This window comes from Chionomys nivalis, chromosome 15 (assembly GCF_950005125.1).
Source record: "Chionomys nivalis chromosome 15, mChiNiv1.1, whole genome shotgun sequence".
Taxonomy (NCBI): domain Eukaryota; kingdom Metazoa; phylum Chordata; class Mammalia; order Rodentia; family Cricetidae; genus Chionomys; species Chionomys nivalis.
Genome location: NC_080100.1, coordinates 70,158,292 through 70,177,208, shown reverse-complemented (window position 1 = coordinate 70,177,208; position 18,917 = coordinate 70,158,292). Strand labels below are relative to the sequence as shown.

General features: G+C 45.8%; 1 protein-coding gene across 1 annotated transcript; it reads right to left on the bottom strand.

The window, feature by feature from the left end:
• Window positions 1-11,179: 11,179 nt before the first annotated feature.
• On the bottom strand, window positions 11,180-17,053 carry LOC130887491 (sialic acid-binding Ig-like lectin 13). The gene is made up of 6 exons (XM_057789977.1): window positions 16,603-17,053; window positions 16,144-16,422; window positions 15,935-15,982; window positions 15,226-15,319; window positions 14,266-14,346; window positions 11,180-11,585 (listed from the first exon to the last, which is right to left on the bottom strand). The coding sequence occupies exons 1-5, from the start codon at window positions 17,051-17,053 to the stop codon at window positions 14,274-14,276; spliced, it is 945 nt and encodes a 314-aa protein (XP_057645960.1). The 3' UTR covers window positions 11,180-11,585; window positions 14,266-14,273.
• Between the last annotated feature and the right edge of the window lie 1,864 nt (window positions 17,054-18,917).

Genomic DNA, 18,917 nt, shown 5'->3' with positions numbered 1-18,917 from the left:
AAGAAGAAAAAGCACAAGAAACACATAGAGATGCAGAGACACAATAGTGGCACACACAGAAAATTCATAAAAACAAAATAAAAAACCAAAAGACCAGTAAAGTAAAAAGCGAAGCAAAACAAAATCCTCCAAAAATATTATCGAGTTACTGTTGGGTTGGTCATCTATTGCAGGGTGCAGGACTAGACTTCCAGTGTATTTGTATCCACAGTGAGTCTCAGTTGGGGAAAACTGATGTTTTTCCTTTGTGAGCGGTTATCAATTGGAGATAACTTCAGGGTTAGAGATGGGGCTTGTGTCCACTTTTCCCTTTTGGTGCTGGTGCTCCATCTGGCTTAGACCTTTGCATACTTTTTAAATTTAAAAGTGTGTTATAAAGAAAATATATAGCAAAGTGACTTGCTAACTTCCTTATCCATGACTCTGCCAGTCACCTCCTATGAGTGAACACACACCATTCCTCTCCCATTTGACCGCTGGCTTCTTTTAACAATATAGTCAAGTCTTGTGGCATAAGATGAGTAACGTTCCCTTGTGTGTGCCTTGGACATACATTGCTCTGTACTGGTACCCAGCTGCTCCCTGCTATGAGCTGCGATGATCAACATTGACATGGTGATGGATCTTGGAAGCACCATGAAGAACCCAGTTTCACCCGTGAGGACACACAGTCAGAGGTGCAGCCACTGGATCAGATGCTCATGTATCTGTGGCTGTTTGGGGTTCCACCATGGAGCTTTCTGTGGCAGCTGCATCACATCACATTCTCAGCAGCAGTGTCCCTGAGTCCCAGTTCCTCTGTTCCCATAAGCCACTTCCCATTTTTAAAAGTTATTCTTGAAATGGGCATAGAGTGGTATTTGATTGTGGTTTTAAGTTACTGTTGGCATATGTTCATTTTGAGAGTCATGATGACATTTCCATGCATGCCTAGTGTGTGACTTGATATTTACTCCTCCTCTTCTCTCTCTTACATCTCAGTCCCACTCCACCAACTCCTTCCCCCACTATCCCTAGCTGTCGCTCTCCTACTTCAGTTCTTGTGCTGAAGTAGTGATAAAAGTTCCTTTAGTAGGGCTAAAGGAACCCCATTTTATGCCAAGCATTGATCTTGGAACCCACTAGTCTTTGTTCCTGATTCCTGTCCCTGAAAGATAAGTTCTGAGAAACCTTGACCCAGTGACCCTCATCCAAAAGTCTACAGCTATGGCCATCTATTTGTTATGATATGACTAACTACTTTTATTGGCTTCTGTGACCTGCTTAGGAAGGTTCCCAAAGATTGTTCTGAGTTGCCTTCACCACTCAACTTGGCAGAACAGACCAATCTTTGATTGTTTGCATAGATATTGATGGTCTTCTTGTGGTTTTCACCTTTCAAAATCCTCACCTCAAATGCAACTCAAAATGACTCTGAAATACCATCTTACAACTGTCAGAATGGCTGAGATCAAAACCAGTGATGACAGCTATCCTGGAGAGGATGTAGTGTAAGAAAAACACTCCTTCATTGCTGGTGGGAGTACAAACTTGTACAGCCCCCTTGGAAATAAGTATGGCAGTTTCTCAGAAAACTGGGAGTTAATCTACTTTAAGACCCAGCAATACCACTCTTAGACATATACCCAAAGGATGCTCAATCATACCACAAGGACACTTGCTCAACTATGTTAGTTCATAGCAGCATTATTTGTAATAGCCAGAACCTGGAAACAACCTAGATTCCCCTCAACTGAAGAATGGATAAAGAAAATGTGGTACATTTACACAATGGAGTATTACTCTGTGTTAAAAAAAATGACTCATGAAATCTGCAGGCAAATGGATAGAACTAGAAAAAAATCATCCTGAGTGAGGTAACACAGACCCAGAAAGACAACCATGATATGTACTCACTCATATGTAGATATTAGATGTAAAGCAAAGGATAGCCAGGCTACAATCCACAACTCCCGAGAATATAGGTAGCAAGGAGGACACTAAGAGGGATATACATGGATCTCCCCGGGAAGGGGAAATGGATGAGATCTCCTGGGTAAACTGGAGTGGGGGATAAAGGGGAGGGAATATGGGATGGTCAAGTTGGGAGAAGGATGGAGAGGGAGAATAATGAAAGAGATATCTTGATAGCTATCATTAGATAGGAACCATTATGAGGTTAGGGAGAAACTTGGTGCTAGAGAAATTCACAGTAATCCACAAGAATGACCCCTGATAAAACTCCTGTCAATAGTGGAGAGGGTTCCTGAACCAGACTTCTGTAATAAGATTGATGACTACCCTAATTGTCATCATAGAACCTTCATCCAGTAACTGATCGAAGCAGATGCAGAGATCCACAGCCAAACACTGGACCAAGCTCCTGGAATCTAGCAGGAGAAAGGGAGGAGGGGTCATATGAGCAAGGTGGGGTCAAGGATATGAGGGGTAACACACAGAGACAGCTGACCTGAGATAGTGAGAGCTCATGGACACTGGATTGGCAGATGGGGAGCCTACATGCTACCGAACTAGGTCCTCTGAATGCAGATGACAGTTATATTGCTGGGTTTGTTTGTGGAACCACTGGCAGTGGGACCAGGATTTATTCCTGGTACATGAACTGGCTTTTTGGAGCCCATTCCCTATGGTGGGATACCTTGCTGAGACAGGGCAGAGGGGCTTGTTCCTGCCTTACCTAGATATGCTAGGCTTTGTAGAGCCCCCATGGGAGACCTTACCCTTTCTGAGGAGTGCAGAAGGGATGGAAGGAAGGTGGGGGGGCAGGAGAAGGGGAGGGAGGGAAACTGGTTGGTATGTAAAATGAATAAAAATGCATAGCTTACTATAGAAAAATCCTCCCCTCACCCCTCTTCTCATGGCCATCTCAAATTTGGCTCAGAGATTGTGGTCCTGTCATCCTGCTGGCAGTAACAAATACATTTTAAATTATAATTGGATTGAGTATATGGTCTTTTTTCAGGGATTACAAACTCCTTAGCAGTAACTTTTCTACTCTGCATACTGCAGAAAACATTTCACACTGGCTTACATCACCTAACATGATGTTGTCCATCCCATATGCTTTCCTGGGAACAACGTAAAGGTCATGATTTTGTTTACATATTTATGCATGTAATTATGGTCCTCAGTCTGCCCTTGAACTCACTATGTGGTCATGGATGACTTTGAGCTTCTGATCTTCCTGCAGCCACCTTAAAAATACTGGGCTTACAAACATGGGCCACTCTCTTAGCCCGTGTTCTGTTGCTGAAAAGAGACACCATGACCACAGCAACTCTTACAAAGGAAAGCACTTAGTTTATTTAGGCTTGCTTACAGTGTCAATGTTTTAGTCCATTGCCATTATGTCAGGAAGCATGGTGGCATCCAGGCAGACATGCTGCTGGAGAAGGAGCTCAGAGTTCTACATCTGGATCCACAGGCAGCAGGGAGAGAGAGTCACTGGGCCTGGCTTGGGCTTCAGAAAACCTCAAAGCCCACCCCCAGTGACACACTTCTTTCAACAGGACCTTACCTCCTATCCTTTCAAATAATGTCGCTTCCTGGTAACCAGTCATCCAAATACATAAGCCCATGGGGGCAATTCTCATTCAAAGCATCACAACAACCATGCTGGTTTTCTATGTTACCAGGACCAAACCCAAGGTTCCGTGCATCCTGGACCAGTTCTCTTCCACCTGTACTGCATTCCTAGCCTCCAGTTAGAGACTCTGACTTATATTTAGAATGCCTAGTTATGTTTGAGCATTTTGTCATGTGTGTATTAACTGTGTGTTTGGATTTGGAGAGCTGTCTGTCCATATTCCTGAATAATAGCAATTACTACTAATAATAATAATTTTGGTTTTTCAAGACAGGGTTTCTCCATGTAGCCCTGGCTGTCCTGGAACTCACTCTGTAGATCAGGTTGGCCTTGAACTCAGAGATTTGCCAGTCTTTGTCTCTCAAGTGATTAAAGGTTTGTGCCACCGCAGCCCAGCTCCCTGAACTATTTTCAAATGCAATTATTATTCCTTTACTGTGAAGCCACTGCTTTAAAAAGGAAACAAGGCAGTCTCTTTCTACTTGTTTACAGTCTTCTTTAGGGTAGGGTTGCAGGCGATGCAGGCTGACCTTGAACAGTTTTGTAGGTGAGGATGAGCTTGAACTCCTGATCATTCTATTTCCAACTCTCAAATGCTAAAATGACAGGCACGAGACACAACACCCACCCAATTTCTGCAGTACTCAAGGTGAAACCCGGGGTTCTGTGTTTCCATGAAGGATCTTGCACAGTGGGAGTCATCCTGCATCACACAGTTGTTCCTCACATCCAATCACTAGTGTCCCTTGGGTTGCAGGTGCAAGGGGGTTCATATGACTACAAAGGCAGAGATAGGAGTGTAAGGACAGGAGGCCAGCAGGTCAATGGCCTCCACCACCTGGAGAGATAAGGGGTAAATACCAGTTCCTAGCTCTCTACAGAGACAGTTACCCATGTGACACTGACTTTACCACAGGCACTCCAATCTCAGTTCCTGGTCTGCTGCACTGAAAGAGGGAACCATCTGTGTTTTAGACACCTGCTGTGTGTGACTGTCAGGGGCCATCAGAGGCTCGTGGGGCTGCATCCACTAAACATCCCTGGCTGGCCCAGGGCAGAAGGAAGACAGAGGATCTTCACTGTTGCAGTAGCCTTTTCCATTTTTAATTGTATTTATCAATGTGTGCTCAGTCTGCAAAGGGAAGGTTTACTAATTTCCCAGTGTAGTACACTACACATTTTTGGTCATACGCATTCCCATTATCTTCTCCCATCTTCCCTGTCACTTTTTTTTTCTGTCTCTGATCAGCTTTCATGTCGTGTGTGTCTGTGCACGTAAAGAAACCTACATTCCATGTATGAGAGAAGCATAGCATTTGTGCCTTTCTGGTCCAGCTTACTCTGTTTAGCATACCAATCTCCAGTTCCACCCGTTTTCCCCAAAATTACATCATTTAGTTGTTTATCTGACTAGATTTCTCACAGGGGTGCCCATACTTCCCCAACTCACATCCCTTCTTCCAACCAGGCTGACCTCTCTCCAACTAAGTCTCACCCCAGTTCCCATGGCCCCATCAGAACACCCTCCGTGAGTGGTCTTGGGCCCTATACAGAAACAGCCCAGGATAGATAAAAACATAAAATGTGGGACTTGGGTTAATCAATGCTGTGAGAAACCTGGGCTCTCATTTCATAATAACAAGCACGGGAGAAGCAACATTTTGGGGGTATATTCATTCGATCACTATTAACCCTGAGTTTGCTTTTGTATTAATTAAATAAAATTAACCTTGGGTCAGAAGCCTGAGTTAGTAACTAGCTGACAGAACGTAATCACAGAACATCAGATGGCATGTGGAAGAGACAGACACACACACACACACACACACACACACACAGAGAGAGAGAGAGAGAGAGAGAGAGAGAGAGAGAGAGAGACTGACTTACCATAAGTAGTACCAAGGGGCTTTCAGTGGCGCAGGTTTATCTTTGTTTTTGCTTTTCTGAGCATAAGAACAGGCCCTTTGGAAGATACTAGCAATGACAGAAGGTTAACTAGATGCCACTCAACCTCTTTGAGCTAGCAGGGTATTACCTCGAGTTTTATTTATAAAAAACGGTAGAGATTTAGTTAAAGCTACCTTTAGTGGCAGCAGCAGAGCCAGCTCCTGTGGGAACAGAATCCTGCTAGGCTGCAGTCCAAGCAGCAGGGGCTTGACTATTGAGTCACAATTGCTGGCTGAAATAACAGTAGATTAAGCTGCAGCCCCTGTGCCTGTAGGTAAAACACAGCATGGTGAAGCCAGGCTGTTCATGACCATCCTGTTTAATTGAAAGCTTATTGGGTACATGACCTTATCTCATCTTCAGGTGACAGGCATGCTTGGCTGTTAGTAACTCTCTGCTCTACTCTTTTAGTTTGGGTCAGGATTAGACTACCATACTATAGCAGGGGACCAATCTTTTTGTTCACCTGTAGCTAGACTTAAACTGGCTCAAAGCATTTTCATTTTGAAAATGAACCCATCACTTTTTAAAAAAAACTTCTACAAATACCACTAGAGAACAAATGGCAGGTTTGGACCACAGATTAGTAAAACTAAATGTACTTGAATATGACCTACCCCTACCCCAAGAATAGGATAAGCTAAAATACATAAATGGAATTGGTTCAAAATGCAGGACTGCTCAGCTAAGCAAGTGAATGCCCCATCATACACACAGGGCACCTAAAATCTCTTCGCTTGACCTTCCACATGGATTAAACACACATCCTCATAGGACCTGCCTGGTTCAGGCCACCATCACCTCCTCTAGGATGCAGCAGCTCCTTCTCCTTAAGTAAAGTCTGAGTATGGAATGTTCTTCCCCAGACCTTGTTCTCCCTTGCCTCCCAGCAACCATGAGGAGAGCAGACCTCCTTCAGCATGTATTTGCCCCCTAGTGTACTCTGTCACTGTCGGCCAATAGCAATAGAGCCAAACAGTAGTGCAGACGCAAACCCTGATTCAGACTAACCCGTTCGGCCTTCCGGTGTTTTTTTTCACAGTGGTGAAAAGCCTATGGACATACCCTTCTCTTTGCAGCCCTAGGATCTGTGTGGTAGTTTGTGTGGCCCCCACAATCCCATAATCTTACAATCTCATATTAGGAGGTGTGGCTTTGTTGGAGTGTTTGTGGCCTTGTGGGAGGAAGTGTGTCATTGTGGGGGTGGACTTTGGGATTCCACCAGATGTCAATCAACTTCTTGCTGCCTTCTGGTCAAAATGTAGCCGGGACCACATTTGCTATCATGCCCCTACATGCCCCATCATGAAACCTCTGAACAGTAAGCAAGCCACCCAAATTCATTGTTTTCTTCATAAGAATTGCCAAGGTCATGATGTCTCTTCACAGCAACAGGAACCCTAAGACAATCTGCCTTGTGTGTTTCTCAGCAGGGCAGCCATAGAAGCCTGTTAAAGAGAAAATCCATATAGCTTTGTTCTCCTCAGGGGCTTTGCATTCTTGCCTCGCCCTGAAGTCCTCTTGTTTGGCATCCTGCCATTCTCTGCTCTGAACAACCATCTTTTTCTGTGGGTGACATGATGTACCAAACACAAGTCTCCACATGACCTGCTGAGCTAAGCAAGCTGTTTCTGCCTCTGAGCCATTGCACTGTCTTTCTCCCTGGGACACATCCCTCCAGGAAATGCACATCTTTACTCCTGCCATCACCCCTGATGCCTTAAGATTAGAAGACTGTCCCCAGTTACCAGGCCCTCTCCTGCATGATTTCTCTGAACTTTACCCACCATCCCCTGATTTGTCCTAATTCGTTGTGTTTATTTTTTTGTTCCAGTTATGATAATGAGTTTGACAATTTCTTCCTGACAGAAATGGGGATGCATCTCTAGCCCTTACAAAAATGCTAGTCCCTAGAAGGAGCTCAGTATTATTCACCAAGATGGTGTACACTTAGTGACTGGTGTCACTCCTACACACTTCCCTGTGTGCATCACAAGCCCTCATCACCCAAAGTGACACACAGACTTAGGCTTCTCATTTGTTCATGGCCGCTTATGCCTGAAATAATCACTCAGAAACTATATTATTTGCAATATTGTTTGGCCAATAGCTTGAGTGCATTGCTAGCTAGCTGTTACATCTAGAATTAACACATTTCTATTATTTCATATTTTACCACGAGGCTCATGGCCTACTGGCAAGGTTCCAGCTGACAGCTAGTGTCTTTCCCCTCTGGTAGCTATGACATCTCGGAACTCCGCCTTTTTTCTCCCAGCATTCAGTTTAGTTTTCACTGCCTAGTTCTGTTCTGCCCTGCTATAGATTCAAAGCAGTTTCTTTATTCATTAACCAATAAAAGCATCACATGGCAGAAGGACTTCCCACACCACACAGGCCAAGCCTGAGGAAGGTGGAAGGGTATTGAGGAGTGGGCCCAGCACAGGCACAGTCTCTGGTGCAGGAGGGTGGGGTAGGCAGGGTGACAGGATCATCATACAGGATGGGGGAGCTCAGAGTGAAGACACAAGGAGGCCCCCAGAGCAAGCTGTCATGGTTTTCAGTCTCTGTCCATAGCAAGAACACAAAGTGCTCAGACTATGGAGGGAGAGGGTGACGGCTGCATCCACAAGTATATCCTGGAGTCGGTGCTAGGGAGACACGAAGGTATTGTGGGGTATCCACCAAAGAAGACTGCTTGGACATGGGTTTAAACCAATAGAAAATCTTTATTAACTGACCGGCAGCTATCCTGAGTATTTGCGATCCTAGTGTAACACTGAACTTTCCCCAGTGTGAGCTTTGAAGCACAGACATACTGGTCTGGGTTGGCACACTTGGTTAACAAGAACAGTAGTTAGCCAGAAGCAGAATTACAGAAGCCAAAAGGCATGGACATGGATAGACTGGGTCTTTATTTTTGCTTTGGTCTGTGGTATTGACGATGCTGAATTTTACGGCCTGAGTGGTACTCCTCATAAGTCAGCTGTGGTAAGGTCTGAGGGCCTCCCAAGGTCTAGGGCCCTGTCACGTTCTCCAGTGGTCTTAGTGAATCAGTCAAAGCATGAACTCATACTATTTTAGTTTAAGATGCAGAGCCCCTGTGTTAATCCAATCAGAAGTAGAGACCCAGCCAGTGCTGACAGCACAGTAGCTAACTGTGGGGGCCGGGGGCACCAAGAGAACAGACTGGTGTCAATTATTTGGTTTTTGTCTGTGTCTCTTCTCTTTTTGAGTCTTTTCCCCCCAGCCACAGTGAGATTTTTTTCTAATTACTCCTAATTAATTAGCATAGAAACAACAGGTATCCTCCAAAGCTATTTATTGTTGCCTTTATCTCAGGAACAGTAAGCCTAAGATTTTCCAGTGTTTAAAACATCTTGGTCCTGATCAACCTGTCCCTTAGTTTGGAAAGCATTGGAAGGGGCACATTTAGTCAAACCATTGGTATGTGCCCACCAGTTAGTCTCAGGGGCTTGGTAATATTGCTGGTGTCCAGATGTGTTAACCCACAAGGCTGAATAACAGGTGTCAGAATAAAGGGAAGTGCCTAGGTTAAAGATTTAGGAATAGTAGACAAGTTTTAGTCTCTTCTAAGTCCCCATAATTTGGGTGGTCCCCAGTCACAGTGAGTTGTCACTCAATGGGCCGACAGGCTGGTTAGTTCCTATCCTATCTAGTATGGGAGCTGGGTATCTAAGCATAACCAGCAATCCTGGCTGATTTCTGGCTGGGAATTAATAACTCTATTCCCAGGGTCCCTTCCTATGCTATAGAGTGATCCTCCAAGTTTTCCAAAGACTGGAATCTTTTAAAAGTATTTTTCAGGTTTTTCTAACTACAGTTTTTGAATTGGAAACACCTTTGTTCCTGACACCTAAGGGACCCAGTCTTAGGGTATGCATAGAATTGTAAACTCGGTATTTTTATCACAAAAGATAATCCCCCCTATCTTTGCTTTGTTTCAATACAACCGAACAGTTAAAGTGGGGATCAGCGAGCAAAGTTCAAGATGAATATGGGTTGCTGGCCTATAGTCAACTAACCAATACAGAACCTGTATCTGTCTTTCTCAGTCCTAGATCCAAGCCTAAGGCCTGTGTGAGTTAGACCATAACTCTATACTCATACCCTTCATACCCATAGAACAAAGCATAAGACTCAGGAGGAGGTAGAGGGGCAGGGAGTGAAAAGGCCTGAGGCCCAGTGAAACCTTAGTTTTAATGTGTCCATAGTCCAGACACAGTCCAGTTGGCATCATCGTCCATGGCTTCTATTTGCTTGACCTGGGTGTGCTGGGTCCATCGTGTAATGCCAGCTACCCTCACAGCCACAGGAATGAAGAGAATCTCCTTGTAAGGTCATTTCTAAGTGGTTCCAGTGCCCCTTTGGCTACCTGCTAGAACCAGAGAGTGTCAGCAGACTCCAGCAAGGAGAAACTTGTACTTGGAAGTCAGATGGGTCTCTCGGATAGCCCAGCGAATACACTTTTTGGAGGACTGGAGGTTCTGTTGTGACTTAAGAAAAAAAATGGTTAGAAGGTTCTGCCAACTGCTGGTCTCTGGGCCTGGGATGCAGTGGAGGAGGTCTTCCAAATATAGTCTCATGGGGTAAATTCCTTCCTAATGGGGTATAGCAGGCCTGAAGCCAAGGAAAGAGGTCTATCCACCCTTCTCTGGACTCTAAAGAGAGTTTTGTTATAGTTTAATTTTTTAATAACATTCTATTTTTTTCTACCTTCACAGGACTCTGAGTTCTATAGGCACAATGAAGTTTTCAGTGTATTTTTAAAGCTTTAGCTATTAACAGAGAGGTTTTGACTTTGAAAGCCAGGCCACTGTCAGGAGTAGGCCAAATCAGGAAACCAGTCTTTGGAGGGGCTTTTAAGCTTCTACTTACAATCTGAGCAGTTTCAGTCCAGGTGGGGAATGCATCTACCCATCCAGAAAAGATGGCTGGTTTCTATAAAAACCAGCAAGTATTTTTATCTGCCCCTGGCATGCCAAATCACTGTGAAGTCGGTATTCTCAGAGCATACCAGAGTGTTGATCTCTTATTCAGAACCCTTCCTGGATAAGGGTTTTCTGGCTTGGATCTACTTAGACAGAAGAATGGAATCTGACTGAGGCATCCTGAGCTAGCTGTACAACCTAGCTGGTCTGAGCAACTCTGCTCTGTGAATCTCAGGCAAGCAGCCTGATAAAGGCCAGTCCCAGAGTCCTGCCAGTTGTTTCTGGGAGAATGCTATCTCCCTCTGTTGTCCTCCATTAGCCTTTGTGTTTGAACCGTCCGTTTCTTCTTTCCAAGGAGTCTCAAGCAGCGATGGGTTGGGGTATGTCATCAGAGTATCAAGAAGGCCCCTCTGCTCTTCGTGCCATTCATTGTACAGCAAGGTTTTCATAGCCCCAGAGTGTGGGTTAAGACCTCTTTTTTATTTGGACCTTGGACTTCCCACAGGGCAGGGAACCCTGACTGCTCTTTGGACTTGAGAGGGAAGGAGAAGGGGATGGGGGGGGGATGGGAAATGGGAGGAGGTGGAAATTTTTAAGTAAAAATAAATAAATAAATTTTTAAAAAGACCTCTTTATTACAAAAGATATTACAGTCTTTTGTTTGTGGGCAAACAGATGGAAAATCTTTTGAGACATCTGGAAGGGCTAGGGCTGTAGCAGACATCAGGAATGTTTCATACGTCTCAAATGCTTTTTGTTAGGTCTCAGTTCAGGTTTGGGGCTCAATGAGTGCCCCTCTTTGTGCTGGTGCGTAAAGAGAGCCCTTGCTATTTCCACAGACTCTGGCGTCCAGAAGCAGAAATACCTAGCTGTGCTTAGGAACTCTCAAGCCTGTCTCAGTCTTTGGAGCTGGGATCTGAAGGATGGCAGCATCTTACTCTGAGACAGGCTCCCTTTGCCTGCCCTCAACTGGGACTCAAGATCGGCAGCCTCTTATGTGTGGAGCTGGGCTTTCTTCTTAGTTGGTATTCTCTAGCCCAATGTCTGTAACTCTTGCAGCAGTCCTCAGTGGCCCTTTTACGATCTATTTTCCTAAGAAATCCCTGACAGAAGGGAAAGAGGAATACATTTAGTGTCTTTAAATCCTTGGGCCAACCTGGTTCAAGTATACTGCCTGCTGTAACACCCCTCTAGGTCTGTCTACATAAAAGCAAACATGGTTGACTCATCTCTGCCAGTGGGAGGCTAAGATCTAAGACAGTGTACACTTAATTTTCTAGAAGAATCAGACTCGTGAGAACCAGAGGTCCCAGGTTTCATCACAGGTAGGAGAGGTGTATTCCAGGGTAACTAGAAGGATACCAGAGTGCCTGTCTCTCGAAGCCAGGCAACATGGACTGCAATTTCCCTTTTGTTCCCAGGGTCATTGGGTATTGTTTCTAATATGGAGTAGCTGAACTGGTTAGCTGAACAATCTTAGGAACTTGGTGTTGGGTCGGTCCTGGAAGTTGATTTCTGCCCATAACCTCAGGAATCTTTGTCTTCAGTCTGAGAAATAACCCACTGTATCCTTTGACTGTAGGTAGAACTTGCAGCTAGGAGGGTAAGACACCACAATTTCGCTGGGTGTCTGTCAGTCTAACTGAGTCTCATTACAGAGAAGGCGACAGTGGCTTTTGGTTTACACTAAAGGTCTCATCTCAATCAGTTGTCTGTTGTCAAACACCTTTTGAGCTATCTCCTGCAATTGGGACCTATTTATATTTTTAACATTTTAAAACTTTTATAATTTTTTCTAATATCTGGAGCCAACTAGGTGATGAGAGAAATCTTTTTAGCACCTGTCTTTAATTCTTCTAAAAAGAACCTAGTGGAAATTGTTTAAAGATTCCTTGGTCAGTGTTGGTCATAAGGGAAAAATCTGTTTTGTCCAGCTGCTCTGTCTGGCATTGATCCCCCAGCCTGACCCAGGGTTAGGTTCTTTACTTTTTTCAGAGAATGGTGTTTTCCAACTATACAGATCACTAATTGAAAAGAAGACATAAATCATGAAAGAGAAAGGAACAGAGCTTTCTCTTTTCCTTGGGGCTCACCCAGGGAAACTTCCCCTTTCTTTAGGGCTGCTTAGAGCAGGCACAAAGCAGAGGGAATGCTCACTGGGGAAGTATTTTCTCCTTCCTTGTATATTAAATATCAGGTGTTTTGGATGAGAGGCCCAGCCCCTTCCATCTCCCCACAGGGACCAACACTGAGCAGGAGTCAAGCAACAAAACAAGCAAGTACTCTCAGTCCTGGAGTGGGGCAGACAGGTGAAGGTTGTTCTTTCAGGAGTGGGATGGGGTATTTCTCTGGGCAACCTGACAGAGACAAAAGGATTCGGATCTCCAACAAGAGGGTCACAGGTCTCAAGCCAGGGGATTCTCACAGCAAAGAAAGCCATTGGTCAATACAGGGAAACAACTGACAGAAGCACATAGACCCTCCCCATCCGAGAGAGAGAGAGAGAGAGAGAGAGAGAGAGAGAGAGAGAGAGAGAGAGAGAGAGAGAGAGAGAGAGAGAGAGAGAGAGAGACGGAGAGGACAACCAGGGGTGACCCACACACATTCATACACCCAAACAGATGGGGGGAATCCAATGACATCTCACATAGTTCCCGGACACTGGATCAGCAGCCATGTCTGATCTCTCCTGTGTCCAAACAGAAGGCCCCTTAGGCAGACTTAACTCTGCTGGTGACTTTCTCATTGGTTTCATTTTTTTTTTTTGTTTTGTTTTGTTTTTTTTTTTGTTTGTTTTTTTCGAGACAGGGTTTCTCTGTGGTTTTGGAGCCTGTCCTGGAACTAGCTCTTGTAGACCAGGCTGGTCTCGAACTCACAGAGATCCGCCTGCCTCTGCCTCCCAAGTGCTGGGATTAAAGGCGTCATTGGTTTCATTTTGGAGAGGAGGTGTCTGGCTTCTCTGAAGTGTTAGGCAGTAACTGATCCAAGAGAGTCTTGCGAACCTGGAACTCAGGTTATGTACCCCCTAGGAGTACCACACTCTTTCTCATTTCGAGGGGGCTCTGAGACCCCCAGTATCTCAAAGTCTGGTCTCTGGGGATCTTGGTAAAACTTCCAGAAATGTTGTGGGGGTACCTTCTAGAGCAGACTACTTGGTTTAAGCTAAGAGAAAAATCTATATTAGTTGACTAGAGACTACACTGAGTGTTCAGGATCCCAGTGCAGCACCAAGACATTCCCAGTGTGAGCTTTTAAGCCCCCAAACACTGTTCTTGGTTGACATACTTTGTTAACAAGAACAGTTAGGCAGAAGCAGAATTACAGAGGCCAAAGGACATTAGCACCTTTAGAAACGTTTCCAGAACTATGGGCTTCGATGGATTAGATTTTTGTTTTAATTTTGGTAGGTGGTGCTGAGCATGTGCTGAGTTTTATGGCCTGAATGGTAGTCCCATTATGGAGTCAGGTATACTAAGTTCTGGGGCTCTGCTACAGAGGCAGGAGGTGAGAGTTGGTGGCCAGGGGAAGATAAAGTTCAAGGATGATCAAGATTGGATGGATAACAGGGTCAGTATAGGACATGGAGTGAGGGGTACAGAGAGGCGACAGCAGAGATTCCCAGATTCCCAGCTAGTTCTGGAAAGAGATGGAGCTGCTAATCCAGAAGCACCATGGGGGAGGGTAGTGGGTCACCAGTGGCCATGCGAAGCCAGACCATACTGGGTCTATCACAGGAAAGAGTCCCGAGGGACACCAATGCTGGGCAGCTTCCACATCACTCACCTGAGAGACTAATCCATGGCAGTTTCTGCGTAGTCCCCCTGTGTTGCTGGCCTCTCTACTTTCTTCCTCTGGGCTATTATGCTGAGTGAGGGGAACAGAGCCTTCAATGTGGGCATGAAGGGGACCAGGTACAGCAGTCACCTCCCCTGAGCCCCAGTCATGGGTTGTAAGGGTGGCTGAGAGGGAGCTAGACACCCAGATGGCAGGATCCAGCTGTGGGAGACAGCCTTCTTCTTGTGAAGGCTGTTGGAATTAAGCCAAGCGGCTGGGCACTACTGTCGGGGATTTTTCTTGATTGACACATTTAAGGTGGAAAGACCCACTCTAAATCCAGATCTTTTGAGATGGGGAGATCTACCTCCAATCTGGCCCACACCTTCTGGTGGCACTCTCTAAAAAAGACATGGAAGAAGAAAGCTCTTGCCCTTTGCCTGCTTGCTCTCACTCTGTTTTGCAAGTCCACTCCTTCAGGGGTATCAGAGCCTACTTCTTTGGGATGCCAGTGTATACTAAAGACCAGCTGAGATATCCAACCTCATGGACTGAACAAATGTTGAACTCTTGGACTTTCTGTCAGAAGACAGGCATTGTTGAAATAGTCAGACCAGAGACCATAACCTGCAATCCACTCTAATAAATCCAGTCTCTCTCTCTCTCTCTCTCTCTCTCTCTCTCTCTCTCTCTCTCTCTCCCTTTCTCTCGCTCTGTGTGTGTGTGTGTGTGTGTGTGTAAGTGTACTTACATTCCATCAGTTCTGTTTCTCTTGAGACCTCTGACTAATACACTCCCTCATCTGCCACATATGACAGCTCCAGCTTGGTGAGGTCAGTACCCAAGTGCTCCCCGTCTGGATTCCAACCCTTAAGACCTGCATCTTGTCTCCCAACACTAGTAATCTAAGATTCCTTCCTGTGTCTCTGCCCTCATCACACCTCCCTTTGCCCCAGGAGCAGCACTCACCTTAGGAAGAAGAAGCAGATCCCAAGAAGCAGGAATTTGATAGTTGCCTCTCCGATGGCCACGAGAACCACCTCTGCCAGGGGCCCTGATATCCCTGAAGAAATGTAGATGGAATTTACCTGCTAATCCCAGACACCCCTCTCTCCATAGAACTTAGATCTGATCCTCCAAATCTTCCTGCATCCCAGATCTGAGACTCATCCCGTTGCCAACAATGCATCAGAAAAAAATTACTCTCTTCTTTCGTAATTAAAGCTTCCATCACAGAGGCATGGTGGCTATCCATAATCTCAGTACTCAGAAGGATGGAGCAATAGGGCCATAGGTTCAAAGCCAGCTTAGGTTACATAGCAAGAGTCTGCATCAGAAGTCAAAACCAACAATTGCAGTTGAAAATATCAAGGACTTACAGAACTGAAGAGCACATTTACATATGGTAGTATCGGGCACACAAAAAAAAACTTTTCAAATTTTTTATGTTTTTATTTGCCTTATGTATGTATGTGCACACATTAGTGCCTGGTGCCCTCCTAAGCCAAAAGAGGCTGTCAGCTCCTCTGGAACTGGAGTTACAGATAGCTACAGGCTGCCATGTGGGTGCTGAGAACTGAACCTTGGTGATCTACAAGAGCAGCCAGGATAAGGAAGGATGGACCCTGCTCTGAGCTAAAGAGACTCTCTTCCTCCAACCCAAGATGACTCCCCCTACCTGGACCAGCTCCTCCAGGGCCATGGGTTGTGGCGTTCTGTATAGTATCTTAGCAAAACAAAAACAAAACAATGTCTCAGGTTTCAGCCCTATTCCCCACAACTGTCCAGAAAGAACAGAATCTGAGCGGTATAGGACCCGTGTCTGTCTCAGTTCCCAACCTAACTATGACACAGTCACCATGAATCCCAGCCCTGGGTTGAACTCACAGGAGACATTGATCTGGACAGTCTTTTGAACAGTCACACCGACTCCAGGGAAGGCCACTTGGCAGATAAGGTTAGTGCCATGGTCCTGGAACCTGGGTGTGAGGGTCAGCACTGAGGAGAGGGTGGTCCTGGGGCCCAGGGATGCTAGGGCAGTTGTCATCCAGGAGAAGATGGGAGGCGTCCCTCGCTCACAGGCCCAGGGCACAGAGCACGTCACGTTGTTAGGCAGGCCAAGCTTCAGCGTTTGTGGAATGTCGATGTTGGGGATGTGAGTGAGGGCTGGTGAGGCGAGAAAGACATGCAGGATCAGCATGAGGGAGTACAGCCATTGAGAGACACAGGCTCTCACCAACTCCTCTGTCACTCCTCCATCCCCAGTGACTCTTCTTTTGGGATTCTAGCCCTGCTCTGTGACACCCATGAGCTTCCTCTCTGGCCAGTGTGGAGCCAGTACTTTACCTGTCACCTGCACAGAGAGCTGATTCATATAGTAATTCCACTTAAAGGAGTCTTTTTCCATCCTGAAGAAGTAAGAACCGCTGTCGGTCCTCTTCACATCTCTGATGTCCAGCGAGCAATCATTGTTCCTTGGGTTCCCGGAGAGATGGAACTTGCCCTGATTCTTCACTGGTTGATTTGGGTTGTTTGTAGCCACGGGCGATTCATGGTCTGTATTTGCCCCTGCTCTGAACCAGTAGCCAAAGACCATGTCTGAGCTTCGGTTCCCAGACTGTTCAAAGAATGTGCAGGGCACGAGGACACACAGACCCTCCTGCACTTTCACTAGGCTGGACTTCAGTTCCAGCTTTTGTGTCTCGCAGGTAACCGTGGACACCATAGGGAGAAGAAAGTGGTTTCCAGGTGCCCACTCGCAGACCCAGAGCAGAAACAGCAGTCGGGGCAGCGGCATCCCGACGGATGGCTGCGAGTGAGCAAAGGGAGGGAGACGCAGGCACAACTTTCTAGAAACTGAGAAAGCTGCAGAAAATCAACAGATTGTGGCTCACAGAAGAGGAACCAAAGATTGCAGGTGGCCTGAGTCTTCCTGTCTCCAGAGAACACATGAAAACCCAGCAGTCAGACAGCCAAGGGGCCCCAGAGACCCGGGTAGGGAGCGATGGAGGCAGCTCTGCGAGAGGTTTTGTCGCAAACGCATGAGGACCTAAATTTAGATTCTCAACTCACACATAAAAATCTGAGCGTGACATTGTGTGCCCATAATCCCAGGGTTGGGGAGGCAGAGCCAGGAGGATCCCTAGCACGCGTCTGCCACTCATTCTACCCGAATTGGTCATCTCCAGATTCGGTGAGACGCCCTGTCTCAAAAACTGAGTGGAGGAACTGGAGAGGTGGCTCAGCGGTTTAAAGCACTTACTACTCTTGCAGAGGACCCAGGATTAATTCCCAGCACCCATGTGGTGTCTCACAGTCATGCATAACTCCAGTTCCAAGGGATTTGACACCATTTTCTGGCCTGTACACATTTACACCCAGGCAAAACACTCATACGCATAGATAAAATAATAAATTTAAAAATATTTTAATGAGGAAGAGTAGTCGAGGACGACATCAACCTTGGCCCTCACACCCACACTTGTGCATGAACACCGCGTGCATAGGACACAGACATATACACATTCATATACACAAAAAGAAAGGGGAGAATGATGGGTGGGTGGAGGGAACGAGGAAGGGAGGATGGAATAAAAGAAGGGAGGGAGGAATAGAGGATGTTAATGAGCAAGTTCTGAGGGACTTCCTCCAGCACTGAGGTAGATCTGGTACTGGGGTGTTGGTCTAAGGTCTCCGCTTAGGAGGAAGATCTCTGATGAAAAGGAGTCATCTCTGTGTTCGTACTCTCACTTTTCCAGGAAGCACACAGTGAGCTGTGGGCATTGCAGAGCTGGACACAAGGGAACCTGGTCCCCTCCTGTGCTGCCTGCCATACAGAAGCCTCAGACTCTCCACACCCTGATGCAGCTGTCTTCAGGACTGCTGGCACTGGGGACTTTTCCACCTGCAGCAGAGGCATATGGGATATATCTGTAAAGCATGAGCTGGAAACTATTTCCCTCAGGTCTAATGGATTAATTCCCAGGGTATCAATGTCAGTAGCACTGTCAAGGTGATACAAAAGGAGAACACGAATTATCAACAGTACAGGATAAACAGCTCCCCATGGTGTGGTGTGGACAACAACGACGTTGGCGTCGTCACCTTGCAGACCAGCACTTCCTCCCCATCTTGAATCTCTATCTCCCAGGGAGAGAGTGGACTGTCAGAAAAGATTCAATTTTTGGTTCAACTCCTATGATTATCCATGTCACAGAATTTGATGTTACATACATATATATATTTTACATATATATATATATATATATGCTACATGTATGTATGTATGTATGTGTATATATATATATATATATTTGAACTACTCAGCAAGGCATTGTCTCAACAAAACAAACAAGCAAACAAGCCACATTTTTAAAAAGGTAATAAAAATTTTTGAGAAATAGTTCTCTTTGGCAATCCTACTGTATATATTCTCTTCTTCCCCCTCCTGTGCATAGCAGGCAGCACAGGAGGGGACCAGGTTCCCTTGTGTCCAGCTCTGCAATGCCCACAGCTCACTGTGTGCTTCCTGGAAAAGTGAGATACACTATTTACTTGCTGGGTGTGATGGTGTATACTTTGAATGCCAGCCCTTGGAGGCAGAAGCAGGCAGGTCTCTGAGTTGATGAGCCTGGTCTACATAGTGAGTTCCAGGCCAGCCA

What these genes read in the sequence shown, in the direction of transcription:
- LOC130887491 (XM_057789977.1), bottom strand. Translation starts at nt 17,053, where the DNA reads ATGCCGCTGCCCCGACTGCTGTTTCTGCTCTGGGTCTGCGAGTGGGCA. An exon ending in TGTCCAGATCAATGTCTCCT is followed by an intron (nt 15,983 to 16,143) that starts GTGAGTTCAACC and finishes TGTTTTGCTAAG; the next exon opens with ATACTATACAGAACGCCACA. An exon ending in CCCTGGAGGAGCTGGTCCAG is followed by an intron (nt 15,320 to 15,934) that starts GTAGGGGGAGTC and finishes ACATTTCTTCAG; the next exon opens with GGATATCAGGGCCCCTGGCA.